We start from the raw sequence: 21,333 nt of genomic DNA on the forward strand, positions 1-21,333 counted from the left end.
TGAGTGTAATGAGTAACCACTCCCTTTCCAAGCCTTAAAACAAACTACTTTAGAAAATGATACGGATAACATAACACTATTCAACTATTTTCAACTCAATTATTCAACAACATAACACTAAAATCTTTTATGTGAACATGATACTTACAACAGAGTGAAACAATTATTTACATAAATAATAAAGCATAATAAATGGTTGGACTACGTTCATGATCCTCTGGGATGAAAGTAAATTAACACTGTAAACTCTAGGCTTGAGACTCAGTGAGTGTGAAACTGCAGTTTTGGAGGCGTGTTCTCCATCGTCAGCCTTGGCTGCTACTGGCGTCTTCTTCTCTCTAGACACGTGGGATTGGAGGAATCAAAATGGCATGGAGCAGGAGGGATCTTTACTTGAGCGGAGTTTGTGGGATGTGGGAAGGCGGGTATTTTTAGTTTAGTTCAGGGTGCGCGAATTGGTGTGTCGACTAGTGTAGTATTTGAAGTGAAGGAGGTTGGTTAACTGAAATGAAAGTTACCATTCCTGAATTCGCTTGCAATTCTTTCTCACTAGGTTTCAAGACAACTTTTTAAACTTCTGGTTATGGGCCATTGTCCAATAAGTAAGTAAGTATATTTACAACCCGCAATACTACAAAAATAAATGCCGAGTACAGGAACAAGATTCGACAGTGTTTCACTTCCTTCAACTTCAAACTCTGGAGTTGTAATGGGATTAAAAGGTGGTTTTAATTTCGGAGAGGATATTTTTTTTAAATAAGCTTGGTTAGGAGAGCTTGAGGATTTCCGCAATAGCATATTCAACTTGTGTACGAAAAATTTCTATTTCCGAATACAGACCACACTCTACCACAAATTTTCTCACGGTTGTTTTGAGCAACCGTTCGTACCACCCCCTGGATGGTGCCATCCAAGGCGGTCCAAGAGCCTCTATTTATGCCATTTACCATGAACAACGCTATAGAAAAAAGAATATCATTTTTATTTAAGGTACAAAGTAAGAAAAAAAGGAGAAAACAAGATAAAGCATTCTTTCATAAATATTTCTAACTTTATAAATATCCTTACTCTAACGTAAGGAAAGACCATAACGCCAAAAAGTTTTTAGTAGCCGGCTATAACGTCAATAATATATGGATAAAATAACTTTTTCTTTAATGAGCACTGGGACTTGTTTTTATCTTTTCTAATGCCGAAATATTTTTAGCGACTGATTGTTAATTAATTAAAAAAAATAATTACAATATAAAAGTATATGAATATGCTCCGGGAGTCTGGTTTGGCGAGTAAATGGACATTGACCCATGCACATGTCAAGAAAAATTGCAAAAAATTACCAATTAAAAGTAAACTTACAAGAATGAAAACTTACCGCAGCCAAAGGAGTTAAAATATCAACAAATAGTCCTGCCAATGAATGCTTAATATCTTTATCTTTTACTTCTAAAAAATAAGTGCCACACTCTTGCAGGAAAAGGAAACTTGCTTCAAATTCTTCAATTGGCACCATCTACAAATAGTTAAAGCAACTAAAAATAAATGAATAAATGCTCAGAGCCACCAGTTCACAAAAAATAAAGAGGGGCAAGGATTTTTTTTCATTAAAAGAAAATACAAATTCAAGATTTATTCTTGTTAAACGTGGGGGGGGGCTCAACGAAAATACAAAGATAGTAATTTTTAAAATCTAGTGACCTTTAAAATCTTTAAAATCTTAATTTTTTTAATCTAGCGGATTTTTTTTCCACGAAAAGGCAAAAAAGTAATTTTTTAAATCCATGGGGCAACAAATCGAGAGGATTTCCCTCCAAATCGAGATTTCCCTCCGTGATGTAACAACAGACCTATTGTAAACCAGTAACTTATAGTAAACGCTCATTTGATTTTAAATCAAATTGAAAGTGTTGATCTAACTGCAAAAATCGAAGAATCGATTTTTGCGTGCACGATAATAACATGCACAATGTCATGCCCAAAACAAAGGCCCTGAGGCGTATATGACGTTTTCCAAAAAATGGGTTATAAAGCAACATTCGTCGCACTAAAATTTGACCTTTTTTTCCTCATTGCTTCGAGAGCAAACGCTCTAACACAAGAGTAGTGCAACAACAAATTTACTTTTATTAACACTATAATTGAAAATGTTCCCATTTATTCGTTTTTACTTTAAACGATAAAATTGTCAGGTAGATATTTAAAAGGCAGTCTCCAAATAAAACAATTGCAATTGCTGACTGACGATAATTGTTGCATTGAAAATTACTTTCAGGAAAGTATAAATAACGCAATCACTAGCCAAAATACTTGAAAGGAGGAGCAATATATTTTACCGACTTCCTTTCACTTTTACCAACTGTTATTACTTCACAAATAACTACTAGGATGTCACTTCCTTTCATAACATATTACCTGGGGACATATTGCTTCCTGTATTATTTTACCATAAGTAGTATTTCCAAGATTAATTACCGCCAATGAAATCCGCTTTGAACTGTCTAGGACAGAAAACCCTTGGATTCCGCCAAAAAAGGACCAACTTTAACTGTCTGTGCTATTTGTAGAAAGTGTCATAGGAATTTAATGATTTTCCCCCATTAATTGATTCACCAAATCCACCCGGGAGAGCCTTGTTTTAAAAAAAATTCTTTACGTAAGCTAGTTTATAAGTTACGTATATCTTTTACTAATAAAAAGATTCGTAAAAAATTAAAAGTTCTAGCTGCCTTTTTTACTAACCAAGAAATTGGAGGGCAACTAGGCTTCCTCCCCCACTCTTTTTTTTTCTCAAAATCATTCGATCAAAATTATGAGAAAGCCATTTAGCCAAAAAAAAAAAAAAAATGCAAATTTCGTTTTAATTATTTCTCTGCGGAGAGCCAAAATCAAAACATGCATTGATTCAAAAACGTTCAGAAATTAAATAAAAAAAACAAGTTTTTTCAACTGAAAGTAAGGAGCGACATTAAAACTTAAAACGAACAGAAATTACTTCGTATATGAAAGGGGCTGCTTCCATCAACGCCCCGCTCTTTACGCTAAAGTTTGACTCTTTCTCTCAACTCTTCTTTTTAAAACAGTAAAAAACTTAATTAGCGTGGGAGGGGGCCTAGGTGCCCTCCAATTTTTTTGGTCACTTAAAAAGGGCACTAGAACTTTTCATTTCCGTTAGAATGAGCCCTCTCACAACATTCTAGGACAACTGGGTCGATACGATCACCCCTGGGAAAAAAAAAAAAAAAAAAAAAAAATAAATAAACACGCATCCGTGATCTGCCTTCTGGCAAAAAATACAAAATTCCACATTTTTGTAGATAGGAGCTTGAAACTTCTACAGTAGGGTTCTCTGATACGCTGAATCTGATGGTGTGATTTTCGTTAAGATTCTATGACTTTTAGGGGGTGTTTCCCCCTATTTTCTAAAATAACACAAATTTTCTCAGCCTTGTAACTTTTGGAGCGTAAGACTAAACTTGATGAAACTTATATATTTAAAATCAGCATTAAAATGCGATTCTTTTGATGTAGCTATTGTTCTCAAAATTCCATTTTTTAGAGTTTTGGTTTCTATTGAGCCGGGTCGCTCCTTACTACAGTTCGTTACCACGAACTGTTTGACATCTAGGTCGACCCATTCTCTTGTACACAGAGGCATTAGTTTGTGGTATGAAATGGATAGTGAAGTTAAGGATATTAAGGATTTGAATAATTTTAAGTATTGCTCAAAGGATAAATCATTTGATAAATATAATTTCTGAATATTAAAAATATTATAAATACATATAAAGCTATAAATACAGGTCTTTGTCGTGGGGGAATTTGAAGATAATGATGGATTGGAGGTTTAAGAGAGACACTACTATTATTTGATATGTTGATTACTGAAATTTAGATTGAATCAAATTTTGGATGAGGGTATATTTGTTTTTCCATGTTTATTTGACTGCCCCTTTCGACAGCCTTGTGTCAGACTCTTGAGGAGCCCAGAAGAACATTGTGTTATTACGTATGCTGTAAATATTTTTTTCAATAAAAGAAAAAAATGTTTCGAAATGGGCAAGCAGATTGCCCCATGGTTGAAACAATACAATTTAAATTTTCACCCTAAAGACTACCCCACACAGTTTATATATTATACACAAATATGACGCTAAATTGTTCAATTACACAATGCAGTTTAGCTGATTTTTGGCCCACTAAAAAAAAAAAAAAAAAAAAAAAAATCAAATTATTTTATTGTTTTCAGTAAAAACTTTTTCATTTTCACTTTGTGATAACAAGCTATCGTTAGATCAAAATTGGTTGCTATAATTACTGAAAAAATGAAAATATATGGTAGAAATAGGGAGTTGGAGAGGTGTTTAAACATGTATATTCAATTTTAGTTGATCAGGAAATTCAGAAGTGGGATTGCCAAGCCAGAACGTTAGACTTTCTTGGTTTGTATTCTAGGGTAAAAGAGACAGGGGAAAAACGGTATAATATAGAGCTAGACCATCTAGGGATGATATTAGGCGGGTAAATTCTTATAGAGGTAAGTTTGTGTCACGAGGGATATAAACAGAAGATATTTGGGGTAAAAGGGCTTAGAATGAAGAGTAGTCCTTAAAGGAGCCCGATGTTTGGAGGGGAAGGAAAATGTGCTGCATTTTCTAAGGAAGTGTGAAGGGTTAAGGGATTCAATAAAGGAATTTATCGGAGTAGATGAGGGGGAAGAACCTTGGGCGGAAAAATTGCTGGGGAAATGGGCATTTTATTAGTATTAAAAAACTGGGGTAGTTCATCTGTGTGGGCATTACCCACCGTGAGGGTCTTATATGATGAATTTCTTTGTTTGCGTTAGTGTATTTAAATGGTGTTTTTTCTTGTTTTAATCGTTTTTTGTCAAACGTTTAAATTGAATCTTTTGATTATATTTGTTTTTTGTTCACTTTTTTGAGGCCATGGGCCAGAGGTTTTTAAGTCTCAAATAAACTGCTATATTATACTATAGATAAACAAAATGAATAAAACTTTCAAATTGTCAGCGACAAATGAAACCAAAAAATATTAGAAAAGTAGACTTTTATATGTACAGAAAGCGTTTAACAAAGAAAGAAAGAGATTAAACTTAAGGGCGTTTATTTTATTTTTTCACTGTTAAATAAAAACTATTTATATTTCAATATATTTTTATTTTATTTACAGAAGGGAAGATAATGTGGTCGAAGAAATTATCTATGACTGAAGAATATTTTGAGGTTTTATAGAATTATCTTGTGGCAATAATATGGCAATTACAATGTTCCTCCATGAATCAGGTCTTTTTTGTAAACTTTAAGAGAAGTAAAATGGTTCACTTAGGTTTAAACAAGAAAGAAAAAATCCGTAATATACGGGGGGTCTTTCCTAAAGGACAGCATTAACCGACGAACTTCCTTCAACTCTTTCGGAAATTGTTTTCCAAATGATTAAAAACGTAACTGCACTAACACACAAAGGACTTTGCCATAGAGATCCTCTATCTTCAAATAGTCTGATCAATTATACTTGATTAAATAATTTAAAGATAATCCTATCCTCAAACAATTTGATCAAAAAGTTTTATAAATAGGACAATGCCATAGAGATCCCCATCTTCAGGTATTTTGATGAATAGGACCTTGCCCTATCTTCAAACAGCTTGATGAATTTAAAGAGTTTGGCACAGCAAAAGAAATAATTAAAAATCTTGAGAATCATGAAGCATTCAGACTAATTTTTTTCTTCTTTTTTTATATTTTTAGCCTCTTCACCAAAACAAAAGAAAATTGTTTGGGGATTTTTTAGCTAGCTTTAGGCCAACATTTTACCAAAAGTACAAAAAAAAATTCAAAACGTTCTACATTCTTTATTTCTTTTTTCATCATTTAATTTTTTAATAGTTTAATTGCTATTTTAAGTCTCTTTGCCAAAAAGTAAAGAAAAAGACAATTGTTAGGAAATCTTTTAGTTAGCTTATACGTAAAATTTACCAACAGTGCCAATTTTTTTTTTTTTTCAAACGCCCTAGATTTTTCTTTCTTATTTTTACTCGTTTAATTGTTTTTGCTAGTTTAATTGTACATGCAATTATCATAAAAAAAGGATATGCATTAAAAAATTGTGTGTGTTTGCTCAATTATGTATTGATAAGAGAGATGATGCAAACATTTAATAGCCGAAAATATTACGTCAGAGCTGCTAGCCTTATAACTTTTATTTCATGTTTTTGTATATTTACAAGGCTATTATTATATTGTTTTTTTTTCATGCTTTCTTCAGTTGTAACGGATTGGGTTGGCCAATTCTTTTTGGTTGGCCAACCCAAAATATTGGGTTCTTCTCTTCTTCTTCTTCTCTTGTAGCAAAACAAGGGCGTTTTCCACTTTATCTAGCAATTTAAATTTAGAGGTTACTTGGTAACAGAGCCCTTCCTAGGATTGTTGACGCCTGGTAAAAATTAGTAACGAAACCCTCCTGCCGAATCGAATATAACAAAAAAAGCCGGACCAGAGTAAAAATTTAATCAAAGTGGACAGCCCAGCCTCCCCCACCTTTGAACAACTCTGATTGGGAATTGTTTAACCAGGAGTTTGTTTAGCAAATGCTACTTGGAAACATTTAGAATGTTTAAACCATTTATGCACGGCTTGAGAATAAGAAGTCCAAGTAAAAGAAGTAAATAATGCTGCTTATTAGGGAGATAGTATAGAAAAGCTAATTTGGTTGGTGTTACAAAAACAGTACGTTGTTACATGTTAAAAAAATACGGCGCAAAGGAGTAAAACATATATTCTTTTTTTACTCTTCTTTCGATTAGATTCAGTTGAGAACGAGTCCGGGTATTTATTGGCGGCGAACTTTGTGGCAAAATATGAGATGAATTCTGTTTTTCAGAATAAATTTCTCCAGTTTTGGAGCTTGTTCTAAAATTTAACTGATATACCTCTGTAAACGTTAGCTGCACTCTTCCCCCCTTATTGTGGCGTCTATTCACTTAGATTTTCTTCCTCTATTCTTTAGGACTTTTGAGCATAAGTCATTCTTTCTTTGGGTTTGAATTTTTTCCTCCTTCCTCCTTCAATTCATCTTCACTTTAATTACGTATGTATTTGTAGTTGATTCAGGATACAAACTAACTTACATCTGCCACTGGCACTAGGAGGAGGTAGACGGTGGAATTCCTCTGGTAAAGGTCCTAAGTATTTAGAGAGACGATCCATAGCATAGAGGGCCTTACCGACAGTTATGACGACGAAAGCCATCGATTGGTTCTATGCCAGCTATGATGAAGTTAAGAGATTTAACGGACCTAGCAGCCACAATATTTTTCTATCCAGGGAGGGTATAAACTCAAGTGTGATTCAAGTGAAGGGGCCCAGTGGCCTTCAAGAGGTTTGACAGAACAATGAGAGACGATGGCAGCGAATGATGTTGCTGAGGTTATATTTGTACTTGTATCATTGGCTTGTAGCTTCATTTACCAATCTATCACGAAGATTCATTCCGAGAATGCACTTCAATCATAATTGAGACTTGAATGTAAGACATTTTGATTGATATGTTTTGAAGCTATAAAAAAAAGACAGCAGAACCAAAACTTATTTTTTTTTCTTGCAATTTTTTATGGCACACGATAGAAACAGAAACTATAAAAAAAAAATCTTATCAGGTACGTTTAGATTAGCACTAGATTTGTTTTCTTTACAGACATTCATTACAATAGACTTGTGCATGCAAACTGGCTTCTGACTGTTGAATAATTTTCACAGATTTTAAACGACGAAACAGAACACATTCGAGGCTACTACTGTCTAGTCAACAGTGATGATATAGCAACCTTAATTTTGACAAATTTCAAGCCCTTCTTATACGATATTCTCGAACATAAAAGTGATCAAACAATTCAGCCCCCCTACCTCATACCCCACATCTCAAAATACTAGACCCGCCACTCCCCCTTCCTCTCGACCAAATTCATGATCAGAGTTCTGTAGAATATTTTTTGTTGTTTCTTGAATCACACTTAGTAAAAAATGATGGTTTATCATAGGTTGTACGATCAAGCTAGAACCTAAGTTAAATTAAGCTTACATACACACAAAGTAAAACAAGTTCAATCTAAAAACTGCTAAACCTAATTTTTGCCAGTTTTGTTTCTTGCACGCGTTGGTTGTCTAAAATCAAAACACGATCCCAACAAAATGAGGATTTGAGCAATTGTACTTCGAAGTTCCTAGGCTACAAATGAAGTGATATGTTCAGAACAAGAATAAAAATGAAAGAATATCATAGGATTTTTCAGATGTCATCAATTAACATGGCAGGATAGATGGCTACGTATGATGCATCTAGGGCAAAACCCATTTTTGAAGGGAATATGTTTTAATTTTAGGCAACCGACCATAAGACAGTAAAATCAACTGTACTTATTTCAAATAATGAACGTACCTTAACCCTGAAGAATTTCATCCCCATTAGAAGAGATATTATACACTGAGCTATAGGTTGGCTGTTTTCACGAAGCCGAAGCTCCTTCAACTCCTGTGAAAATCTTTTCCGAACTGACTGAAAACGTGACTGTGCTAATACACCAATAACTTCACCGTAGAGATCCGCTATTTTTAAATGGTTGGAATAATTTGGAGAGCTCGCCAAACTGAAATAAAAAATCACAAATTACAGAAATCATAGACTGTTTGTTTTTTCTTATTTTACAACTTTAAATATTTTCACACATCCAAAAAATCAAATATCCTAATGTTTTCTGTTCTTTTTTAGCTTTTTTATTGCACACAACTATGAGAAAAAAGGTAAATATTATAATAATTTAAAGATTTCTTTTAATCATGGTTGCAGCATTTGCTGCAAGCTAGTAACGAAGTTCAGCCCATAGTAACTAAAAATTTAAAAATGCGTTTTGAAAAAAAAAAACTACCAAGTGAGGAAGAATCCATCTGAAGCTGATTTAGGATTGGTAAATATGATTTCGATTAACCTTAATGGTAAAAGTTTATTGCGAAACTAAATTTATGGAAGTTTCAAAAACTGTGAAACTATGTATAATCAACCCTCGAAACTGTGATTAAATAAAAACTGTCCAATGGGTACTAAGTAGCCGAAAACCGCAATAAGTGAAATTATACTCTCCCATCTAGAGCAATAAGGAAAATCACTTTTCCACATGTCGAGCAGCCATGCGTCTCCTTTTTCCCGTATTGATAAGAATGATGATGCAAACACTTAATAACCAAATCATTATATCAAAACGCTTGGCCTTTTTTCTTTCCTTTTTTTATGATTTTATAACACTATTAAGATTCTTCCACTATTTACAACATTATTCAAAGGACCCTCATTCTACAGCCAAGAAGCGTAGCTAAAGAAATGGATACCCTGGTATGTAAGAAACATATACGTCTTTCAGATATTAATATGGTCCCAAGCGGCAAAAATACAAGAAAAATAAAATTTTCATAGCAATAAAATTCGAATAATTTCAAAAATGTATTAAACTAGGTTGTTTTTATCAACCTGCATTTTAAATAAATTAAATAGAAAATCCTTACAATAATTTTTGTTACCATATCAGAATTCCTTTCAGCCTTGTTGAAATAGATTCATTTGTGCAATGTAGACAATTGCTCGTTTTTGTTTTTGTTTTTTAGTCAAATAAGGTGACAATATCAGATATGGCTCTCAAATTAACAATATATATAGAGACGAAAGCTTGACGCTTTTAATCTTAGGGTAGGGGTCCTTTAGATCGACTTCTTAAATATTTCTTAAATGCTCAAATTGACTCCTTAAATATTTCAGCTGCTCTCCCATGATTAAAAGACTACCCTTTTAAGTAATTGGACCGCGTAAAGTTAGAAAACAATTCTTACTTCATAGAACGCAGAATAATTGTAGCTAACACATTTTACATACAGACCCGCTTTACTTTACCCCCCCCCCCACCTAATTTGCAAAAATATAGTCCAAACTATATAAGTCCAATGCATTCTGTCACCCATCACTTGTTTTCGTGGCTACGAAACCGGTTTTCTTATATCTTACACTCAGATCAAGAACTTGAGTGTGTTCTGAATAATTAGAAGTACCTAAGTTTTATACCATAGAAAGTTATCGCAAACTTACATAGTTAGAAGCCAATAAAGAACTCTGATAATAAAACAATAGATATTTCAAAAAATTACTTTTCAAATTGACCTCTGAATAACTCACATAACAAACAAACAAAAAAACTCTCGAGTTAGCTATGGTTGCTTCAAGTAATATACATAATATATGGTTGCTAGTTATAGTATAGTAATATGTAGTAATATAGTAGTAGTATTATAGTATAGTAACCATATAATAATATGGTTGTTTCATATATTAATATACAGCCGTATCTATGGCGCAAAAATCAAACTATTATCTTTTATAAAAAATGAGAAGCTCCTTCTGGAAATTTTTGAGCAAAAGGTTCAAGGATTTCAAGGAAACCAATGGTGGAAATATTTCTTCTCAGAAAATACTTCGCATTTGAAGAGCACGAATCGAAATGAATCAAAATAGATATCATTTCCCCCTTGGAGCCATCATATGATCTGCATAAACATTGACATCATATTTACATTCTTAGTTTTTAAAACTTTCAATTTCTCTATATTCAATCTTTTAGTTGTTTTTTTTTTACTGTGTAAGCCTTTCAAGATTCCAAACTTACATACGAAACACTAAAATTAGAAAATAAGATAAAAAGTTGACCTGATGACGCTCCTACATCTTGTTAACGAAAGGTAGTCAATCAACCCCCTTGTCGGTAGGTTCCATTTGATGCTATTTCGAATGAATTGCTAATCCATAATCCTCCTCGCGGATTCATAATCAAAATTTATGATGACTAATGTTACGCAAAAATCTTTTGAGGAATTCGGAAAGTTTTTGAGCAGAAAATTGGAGTCTATTATTGCTATGCAGACGGAACTAAATAATAAGCTTGACCGAATTACTTCAGAGATTTCATCACTGAGAGCAGAAGCTGCAGCCAGAGATATTCGGCTTAATAAATTTAAAAAAAAACTCTAGATGAGCACGGATACAAGCATCAGGCCCTACAAAAGCAGCTACTACTTCTCGGCGTAAAAGATCATCGTCTGAACCTTATTGTTCATGGTCTACCGAAAGAAGAGCCCAATAAGAAAATGAAGATAGCTTGATGAATTTAGCTAAAGAAAAGCTGGATGTAACTTGCGAATTATCAATAAAAAAAAGAGCTACGAGATTGCTCCACGTGCAGGTAATATAACAAATAGACGTATCAAGCAAAATAATCGGCAAAAGGTATTTGTTTCATTAAACTCAGAGAGTGGTGTCCAGGCGATAATGATCAATCTTAAAAAGCTAATAAAAGATAGTGGGATAATAATTTCTACGAGCCTACCCCCTGCTCTTAATCTGATTCGACACTCTACTCTTGAAAGCAAGAGAAACGAACGAGTCACATCATATCGTTTCATGTCGAGTGCGTCCTAAAGGTATTAATGCGTGGCTAGAAGTTAAGAAAGACAATTCTTCTGCTTTGAAAAATATTAATTAGTTTGTTAATATTACATGTGCGGACGATTATTTATTGTGTTTGTTTACAGATAAAATGGAATGGAATAGAGGAATGGAACAAGTTCATTTTCATTGGTTTGTGCCATGAATGGCAAAAATGACCACAAGTCGATGTTGGCGTTATTCTTTCCTGTTTATTTACGTCGTTCTTTTGTTTTTGTTTTCTCTTTGTTTTCTTTTGCTGTGTTTGACTGTTTTCTTTTTCTTTGTGTTCTTGTGTTTCTTTTTGCTTTCACCATCTTTCTTTATTATTCTGCATAAGCTTAAAAATAAGGTTCTGTTTTTGTATTATTTATTCTTTTCGGTTGATGTTCTGATATTTCACGAGTCGTACCGTTCTCTTCCACATGGTTAATGGTTCCACTTGGTTTGGTTAAGGGTTTATCGCCACCTCATAGTAGAATACCACCAGACGGATTGCTAAGTCCAAATGATTACAATTAATTCTACAGGTGATGGGATTCTGAGTAGGTTGGATGATTTCGGAAGAGACCCATTAGATTTATTAAAATTGCGGCTTATTGTTGTATTCAGATAATGATTATGATATTTCTATTAGATCCCTCCCATTAACAAGTATTTAGTCTCTAATGAGATTAATGGGCGTGTTTATCCTCGTAGCATAAGGCTGCCAAGTTTAATCTGTTGTGGGCTGATGAGCAGTTTGAACCATTTATCTTCATTCCTTCCTTACCACCAAGTGGATATATTATGTGTTTGTGAAATTTTTTTTAGATGAATCAACTAGTCACTTAGCGAATACACTCTTCACTTAAGCAGCGCTATTGCGCTGCCAATGATTAATGGTCAAAATTTTATTTCTAAGACTAGGAATGCTATCTTAAAGAGGTATGGATTTGTTTTTATTCACATTGATATTTCCCGTAGAATTGTTTTATATTTTGATTTTATGTATGAAGAAATGGTGTTTGAATTCCTGGTCGTTGAGCTTGATTTCGGGGCTGATAAAGTTGTGTTGCTTGTTCTATAGACCACCTAGTTCTTCGGTGTAACATTTTACAAGTAAGTTGGATATATTTTCTTCAATCGCAATTGAGCGGAGTCGGAAGATTATGTATATTGGAGATTTTAATATTTATATAAGCAATGTTAGTCATGTTCTTTCATCCATATATTATTCCCTTCGACTATTGATTTTTTTACACTTTGTCTTTTGCTGGGCCTTCTCCCAGCTTACCGTATTCCAACTCGAGTTGTAAGCTCAACATCAACAATAATCAACAATATTGAATTTGACTCATGTAATGTTATTGTCAATGACGTCAGACCACTCCATTCTTCTGATGGAGATTCACACGTGTCGACAAGTGGCAACTCCGATCAAGACAACTAGAAGACTAGACGCTACATGTGTTCAATTTCAACAATTGAATGAACCGCTGCTCAAAATTGACCCCTCACCATGCTTAAACTGCAAGGATACAAATCAAGCTTCACATTATTTTGTTCACGAATTCATCAAAGCACTAAATCTGGTTAGTCCCATGTCTTCAACCGTTTAAGGTTACAATAGAACCAAAAGAAGAAGACTATAAAAAAAAAAAGAAGAGGACAAGTGAGATCAATCCAATTAAAGGGGCCACTATAAATAGCCTAGTAAGTGAAATTGCCAGATGACACTATTTCTCTAATTTTCAGCCCGTCATGGGCTGTTTTACGGCCCTTCTTGCTCTGGCCTCGTTCATCGCTTTACATACAAATATAAAAAAAACTTTGCATTTTTTGGCCAGTGTTAAGTGTAGTGGTGCAAAAATTGGTAGTTTTCGTATTGTTCCGTATTGTTCCATTAAAAGTACAATTTGAAGGCATTCAATAATGCGCATGGATCACCTAGTAAGGTGGGGTCATTAATAAATGATTGTAAAATGATTAATAAATGATTGCAAAAATAAAGATGAATTCTCTTCCAGATGAGATGATGGCCTCGGAGGGTTATACAGTTGTTAAAGCAAAATTAACGTTCCTAATATGCTCAAAACTCACTTCGTCGAAATAGGTGAAAAGGCGTCAGAAGAGGCATCACGAGATTTAGCACCAAATTCTACTGACTTCAAAAGTTTTTTACCCCCCTTTACTCACCGATCCATATTCCTCCCCCCAGTGTCATCGGCTGAATTGATGATGGTACCTCCATCCCACATAGCATGCTATTTTGGCAGTAACCCAGCTTATATATGATGCCTTGGATTAGGATGAAACTCCAGCTACTATATTTGTGGATATACGGAAAGCTTTCGATACTATAAGTCATATAGTCTGTATATATATATATATATATATATATATATATATATATATATATATATATATATATATATATATATATATATATATAAATATATATATATATTTATATCTATATATATATATATTTATATATATATATATATATATATATATATATATATATATATATATATATATATATATATATATATATATATATATATATATATATATATATATATATATATATATATATATATATATATATATATATATATATACGTCGAAAACCTATATTTTTCATTTCGTCTGCAGGAGTTGATCTAGGTATTATAGGTAATGTTTGCCTGAAATCTCCCGCAAGCAATATTAATGTGTTGCCAAAGGGTTTCGACTTCCCTCGCAAATCTTTCAAGCATTGATCCAGAGCCTCGAGCGATTTTTTGTGTGCCATTGTACACTCATCCCAAATAATAAGTTTGCATTGCTGCAATACTTTACCCATCCCAGATGATTTGGAAATATTGCACGTGGGAGTTTCTGTAGAATGCAAATTCAGAGGCAATTTCAAAGCGGAATGAGCAGTTCTTCCACCAGGCAGCAATGTTGCGGTAATTCCGAACGACGCAATTGCCAACGCTATATCATTTTTTGATCAAATTGATGCCAGAATCAGTTTTATCACAAACGTTTTACCAGTACTTCCTGGCGCATCCAAAAAGAAAATTTCTCCAACGTTGTTATCGACACAATGCATTATCGTATCATAAATGTCTTTTTGTTCCGACGTTAACTTGGAAATGTTATTTTGTACATACGACAATAAATCACTCGTACTGTACCTTTGTTCACGATCCAATTCTACACATGTCGAAACAGCAGCGATACGGTTAGGTGAAGGCATTCCCAAATCCTGAAGATGTTTGTTTGCCATACGTACGCACAAATCTTCTATAATAACTAAAGTGTAGTTATAAATTTCTGATGTAAAATCAAAAGTCATATCTGACGTCTCTAACTGTTTTCGATGGAGTATATCTTCGGACATTTTTGACTTATATTTTTCCCATAAATCTGTAGGAGCTGATGGAGAGCAAGTTGTTAAAATGATGCCAAACAATGCACGAATTTGACTTGGGGTTGACGTTTCGCACGCGTCATTGATGTAGTTATCCCAGTGTTGGTCATTCTCCAATAAATTCAGACCTTGGCATGCACTACGGTAAGTGTCATGTATAGTACCGTTTACAGTTCTCAAATACTCAAAGGATGTCGGACCGGGTACATTCACCAAAAGCAGGCGTAGAAAGAAGCATTCATGTTGATTGGGGTGAACGGTGTAGAGTCTTCCTATCGTGGTATCTTTGAAGATGGTAGGTTAGCCGTCGACTGACTTACCCTGTTTTCGACGTTCAAATACTTTATTTTTAGTATTCCAGGTGTAATACGAAGGCACTTCAGTATACAGCAGTTTTTTTGCAAAAGAATCATTTTTACAAAGCGAAAAAAAAGCTGTTAATTTTGTATCCGGTGGATTCAGGGCTCTTTGTTGCACGTTGGTTTCCGAGAAATAAACACGTTGACCATTCTATAAATGTAACGCTAAGTGAACAACAGCTGGACTACGTTCATGTATCGGAAATGAAAGAATTCGCCAAACAGCTTCATTACTGCTTATGTATCTTCCAGCCTGATATTGTATGATTTCGTCGAAATCTTTGATTTCGGGCTGCAAGCCAAAAACTGCCATGTCACTGCCTTTGTTGACGTATTTACATATGTATTCGATTGCCTTTACGGAGTTACAGTATTCAACGTTTATGTGTGCATTAAATGTTTTTGATAATAATGGGGAATATGGAACAACCCACTGGTTATCTACTTCGATGGTGGTACCGTTACGCTTCTTTATTATCTATTTCTTTTTGGATGCGCCAGGAAGTACTGGTAAAACGTTTGTGATAAAACTGATTCTGGCATCAATTTGATCAAAAAATGATATAGCGTTGGCAATTGCGTCGTTCGGAATTACCGCAACATTGCTGCCTGGTGGAAGAACTGCTCATTCCGCTTTGAAATTGCCTCTGAATTTGCATTCTACAGAAACTCCCACGTGCAATATTTCCAAATCATCTGGGATGGGTAAAGTATCGCAGCAATGCAAACTTATTATTTGGGATGAGTGTACAATGGCACACAAAAAATCGCTCGAGGCTCTGGATCAATGCTTGAAAGATTTGCGAGGGAAGTCGAAACCCTTTGGCAACACATTAATATTGCTTGCGGGAGATTTCAGGCAAACATTACCTATAATACCTAGATCAACTCCTGCAGACGAAATGAAAAATATAGGTTTTCGACGTATATATATATATATATATATATATATATATATATATATATATATATATATATATATATATATATATATATATATATATATATATATATATATATATATATATATATATATATATATATATATAAATATATATATATATAGATATAAATATATATATATATATATATATATATATATATATATATATATATATATATATATATATATATATATATATATATATATATATATATACAGACTATATGACTTATAGTATCGAAAGCTTTCCGTATATCCACAAATATAGTAGCTGGAGTTTCATCCTAATCCAAGGCATCATATATAAGCTGGGTTACTGCCAAAATAGCATGCTATGTGGGATGGAGGTACCATCATCAATTCAGCCGATGACACTGGGGGGAGGAATATGGATCGGTGAGTAAAGGGGGGTAAAAAACTTTTGAAGTCAGTAGAATTTGGTGCTAAATCTCGTGATGCCTCTTCTGACACCTTTTCACCTATTTCGACGAAGTGAGTTTTGAGCATATTAGGAACGTTAATTTTGCTTTAACAACTGTATAACCCTCCGAGGCCATCATCTCATCTGGAAGAGAATTCATCTTTATTTTTGCAATCATTTATTAATCATTTTACAATCATTTATTAATGACCCCACCTTACTAGGTGATCCATGCGCATTATTGAATGCCTTCAAATTGTACTTTTAACGGAACAATACGAAAACTACCAATTTTTGCACCACTACACTTAACACTGGCCAAAAAATGCAAAGTTTTTTTTATATTTGTATGTAAAGCGATGAACGAGGCCAGAGCAAGAAGGGCCGTAAAACAGCCCATGGCGGGCTGAAAATTAGAGAAATAGTGTCATCTAGCAATTTCACTTACTAGGCTATTTATAGTGGCCCCTTTAATTGGATTGATCTCACTTGTCCTCTTCTTTTTTTTTTTATAGTCTTCTTCTTTTGGTTCTATTGTAACCTTAAACGGTTGAAGACATGGGACTAACCAGATTTAGTGCTTTGATGAATTCGTGAACAAAATAATGTGAAGCTTGATTTGTATCCTTGCAGTTTAAACATGGTGAGGGGTCAATTTTGAGCAGCGGTTCATTCAATTGTTGAAATTGAACACATGTAGCGTCTATTCTTCTAGTTGTCTTGATCGGAGTTGCCACTTGTCGACACGTGTGAATCTCCATCAGAAGAATGGAGTGGTCTGACGTCATTGACAATAACATTTCATGAGTCAAATTCAATATTGTTGATTATTGTTGATGTTGAGCTTACAACTCGAGTTGGAATACGGTAAGCTGGGAGAAGGCCCAGCAAAAGACAAAGTGTAAAAAAATCAACAGTCGAAGGGAATAATATATGGATGAAAGAACATGACTAACATTGCTTATATAAATATTAAAATCTCCAATATACATAATCTTCCGACTCCGCTCAATTGCGATTGAAGAAAATATATCCAACTTACTTGTAAAATGTTACACCGAAGAACTAGGTGGTCTATAGAACAAGCAACACAACTTTATCAGCCCCGAAATCAAGCTCAACGACCAGGAATTCAAACACCATTTCTTCATACATAAAATCAAAATATAAAACAATTCTACGGGAAATATCAATGTGAATAAAAACAAATCAATACCTCTTTAAGATAGCATTCCTAGTCTTAGAAATAAAATTTTGACCATTAATCATTGGCAGCGCAATAGCGCTGCCTAAGTGAAGAGTGTATTCGCTAAGTGACTAGTTGATTCATCTAAAAAAAATTTCACAAATACATAATATATCCACTTGGTGGTAAGGAAGGAATGAAGATAAATGGTTCAAACTGCTCATCAGCCCACAACAGATTAAACTTGGCAGCCTTATGCTACGAGGATAAACACGCCCATTAATCTCATTAGAGACTAAATACTTGTTAATGGGAGGGATATCATTATCTGAATACAACAATAAGCCGCAATTTTAATAAATCTAATGGGTCTCTTCCGAAATCATCCAACCTACTCAGAATCCCATCACCTATAGAATTAATTGTAATCATTTGGACTTACCAATCCGTCTGGTAGTATTCTACTATGAGGTGGTGATAAACCCTTAACCAAACCAAGTGGGACCATTAACCATGTGGAAGAGAACGGTACGACTCGTGAAAAATCAGAACATCAACCGAAAAGAATAAATAATACAAAAACAGAACCTTATTTTTAAGCTTATGCAGAATAATAAAGAAAGATGGTGAAAGTAAAAAGAAACACAAGAACACAAAGAAAAAGAAAACAGTCAAACACACCAAAAGAAAACAAAGAGAAAACAAAAACAAAAGGACGACGTAAATAAACAGGAAAGAATAACGCCAACATCGACTTGTGGTCATTTTTGCCATTCATGGCACAAACCAATGAAAATGAACTTGTTCCATTCCTCTATTCCATTTCATTTTATCTGTAAACAAACACAATAAATAATCGTCCGCACATGTAATATTAACAAACTAATTAATATTTTTCAAAGCAGAAGAATTGCCTTTCTTAACTTCTAGCCACGCATTAATACCTTTATGACGCACTCGACATGAAACGATAAGATGTGACTCGTTCGTTTCTCTTGCTTTCAAGAGTAGTGTCGAATCAGATTAAGAGCAGGGGGTAGGCTCGTAGAAATTATTATCCCACTATCTTTTATTAGCTTTTTAAGATTGATCATTATCGCCTGGACACCACTCTCTGAGTTTAATGAAACAAATACCTTTTGCCGATTATTTTGCTTGATACGTCTATTTGTTATATTACCTGCACGTGGAGCAATCTCGTAGCTCTTTTTTTATTGATAATTCGCAAGTTACATCCAGCTTTTCTTTAGCTAAATTCATCAAGCTATCTTCATTTTTTTATTGGGCTCTTCTTTCGGTAGACCATGAACAATAAGGTTTAGACGATGATCTTTTACGCCGAGAAGTAGTAGCTGCTTTTGTAGGGCCTGATGCTTGTATCCGTGCTCATCTAGAGTTTTTTTTTTTTAATTTATTAAGCCGAATATCTCTGGTTGCAGCTTCTGCTCTCAGTGATGAAATCTCTGAAGTAATTCGGTCAAGCTTATTATTTAGTTCCGTCTGCATAGCAATAATAGACTCCAATTTTCTGCTCAAAAACTTTCCGAATTCCTCAAAAGATTTTTGCGTAACATTAGTCATCATGAATTTTGATTATGAATCCGCGAGGAGGATTATGGATTAGCAATTCATTCGAAATAGTATCAAATGGAACCTACCGACAAGGGGGTTGATTGACCACTTTTCGTTAACAAGATGTAGGAGCGTCATCAGGTCAACTTTTTATCTTATTTTCTAATTTTAGTGTTTCGTATGTAAGTTTGGAATCTTGAAAGGCTTACACAGTAAAAAAAAAAACAACTAAAAGATTGAATATAGAGAAATTGAAAGTTTTAAAAACTAAGAATGTAAATATGATGTCAATGTTTATGCAGATCATATGATGGCTCCAAGGGGGAAATAATATCTATTTTGATTCATTTTGATTCGTGCTCTTCAAATGCAAAGTATTTTCTGAGAAGAAATATTTCCACCATTGGTTTCCTTGAAATCCTTGAACCTTTTGCTCAAAAATTTCCAGAAGGAGCTTCTCATTTTTTATAAAAGATAATAGTTTGATTTTTGCGCCATAGATACGGCTGTATATTAATATATGAAACAACCATATTATTATATGGTTACTATACTATAATACTGCTACTATATTACTACATATTACTATACTATAACTAGCAACCATATATTATGTATATTACTTGAAGCAACCATAGCTAACTCGAGAGTTTTTTTGTTTGTTTGTTATGTGAGTTATTCAGAGGTCAATTTGAAAAGTAATTTTTTGAAATATCTATTGTTTTACCATCAGAGTTCTTTATTGGCTTCTAACTATGTAAATTTGCGATAACTTTCTATGGTATAAAACTTAGGTACTTCTAATTATTCAGAACACACTCAAGTTCTTGATCTGAGTGTAAGATCTAAGAAAACCGGTTTCGTAGCCACGAAAATAAGTGATGGGTGACATAATGCATTGGACTTATATAGTTTGGACTATATTTTTGCAAATTAGATGGGGGGGGGGGGGGGTAAAGTAAAGCGGGTCTGTATGTAAAATGTGTTAGCTACAATTATTCTGCGTTCTATGAAGTAAGAATTGTTTTCTAACTTTACGCGGTCCAATTACTTAAAAGGGTAGTCTTTTAATCATGGGAGAGCAGCTGAAATATTTAAGGAGTCAATTTGAGCATTTAAGAAATATTTAAGAAGTCGATCTAAAGGACCCCTACCCTGAGATTAAAAGCGTCAAGCTTTCATCTCTAAATATATTGTTAATTTGAGAGCCATATCTGATATTGTCACCTTATTTGACTAAAAAAAAAACAAACAAAAACGAGCAATTGTCTACATTGCACAAATGAATCTATTTCAACAAAGCTCAAAGGAATTCTGATATGGTAACAAAAACTATTGTAAGGATTTTCTATTCAATTTATTTAAAATGCAGGTTGATAAAAACTACCTAGTTTAATACATTTTTGAAATTATTCGAATTTTATTGCTATGAAAATTTTATTTTTCTTGTATTTTTGCCGCTTGGGACCATATTAATATCTGAAAGACGTATATGTTTCTTACATACCAGGGTATCCATTTCTTTAGCTACGCTTCTTGGCTGTAGAATGAGGGTCCTTTGAATAATGTTGTAAATAGTGGAAGAATCTTAATAGTGTTATAAAATCATAAAAAAGGGAAAGAAAAAAGGCCAAGCGTTTTGATATAATGATTTGGTTATTAAGTGTTTGCATCATCATACTTATCAATACGGGAAAAAGGAGACGCATGGCTGCTCGACATGTGGAAAAGTGATTTTCCTTATTGCTCTAGATGGGAGAGTATAATTTCACTTATTGCGGTTTTCGGCTACGGAGTACCCATTGGACAGTTTTTATTTAATCACAGTTTCGAGGGTTGATTATACATAGTTTCACAGTTTTTGAAACTTCCATAAATTTAGTTTCGCAATCAACTTTTACCATTAAGGTTAATCGAAAT

General features: G+C 33.7%; 1 protein-coding gene across 1 annotated transcript in view; it reads right to left on the reverse strand.

Moving 5' to 3' along the window:
- Nucleotides 1-18,349, reverse strand: part of LOC136036795 (protein furry-like) — a gene marked incomplete in the record, with an annotated part of 187,120 nt that extends 168,771 nt beyond the window's left edge. Inside the window, 4 exon segments of the mRNA XM_065719126.1 lie at nucleotides 1,373-1,510; nucleotides 8,449-8,656; nucleotides 12,806-12,942; nucleotides 18,284-18,349. Coding sequence (XP_065575198.1) covers nucleotides 1,373-1,510; nucleotides 8,449-8,656; nucleotides 12,806-12,942; nucleotides 18,284-18,349 — 549 coding nt within the window.
- Between the last annotated feature and the right edge of the window lie 2,984 nt (nucleotides 18,350-21,333).

This window comes from Artemia franciscana, chromosome 16 (genome assembly GCF_032884065.1).
Source record: "Artemia franciscana chromosome 16, ASM3288406v1, whole genome shotgun sequence".
NCBI classification, from domain to species: Eukaryota; Metazoa; Arthropoda; class Branchiopoda; order Anostraca; family Artemiidae; genus Artemia; species Artemia franciscana.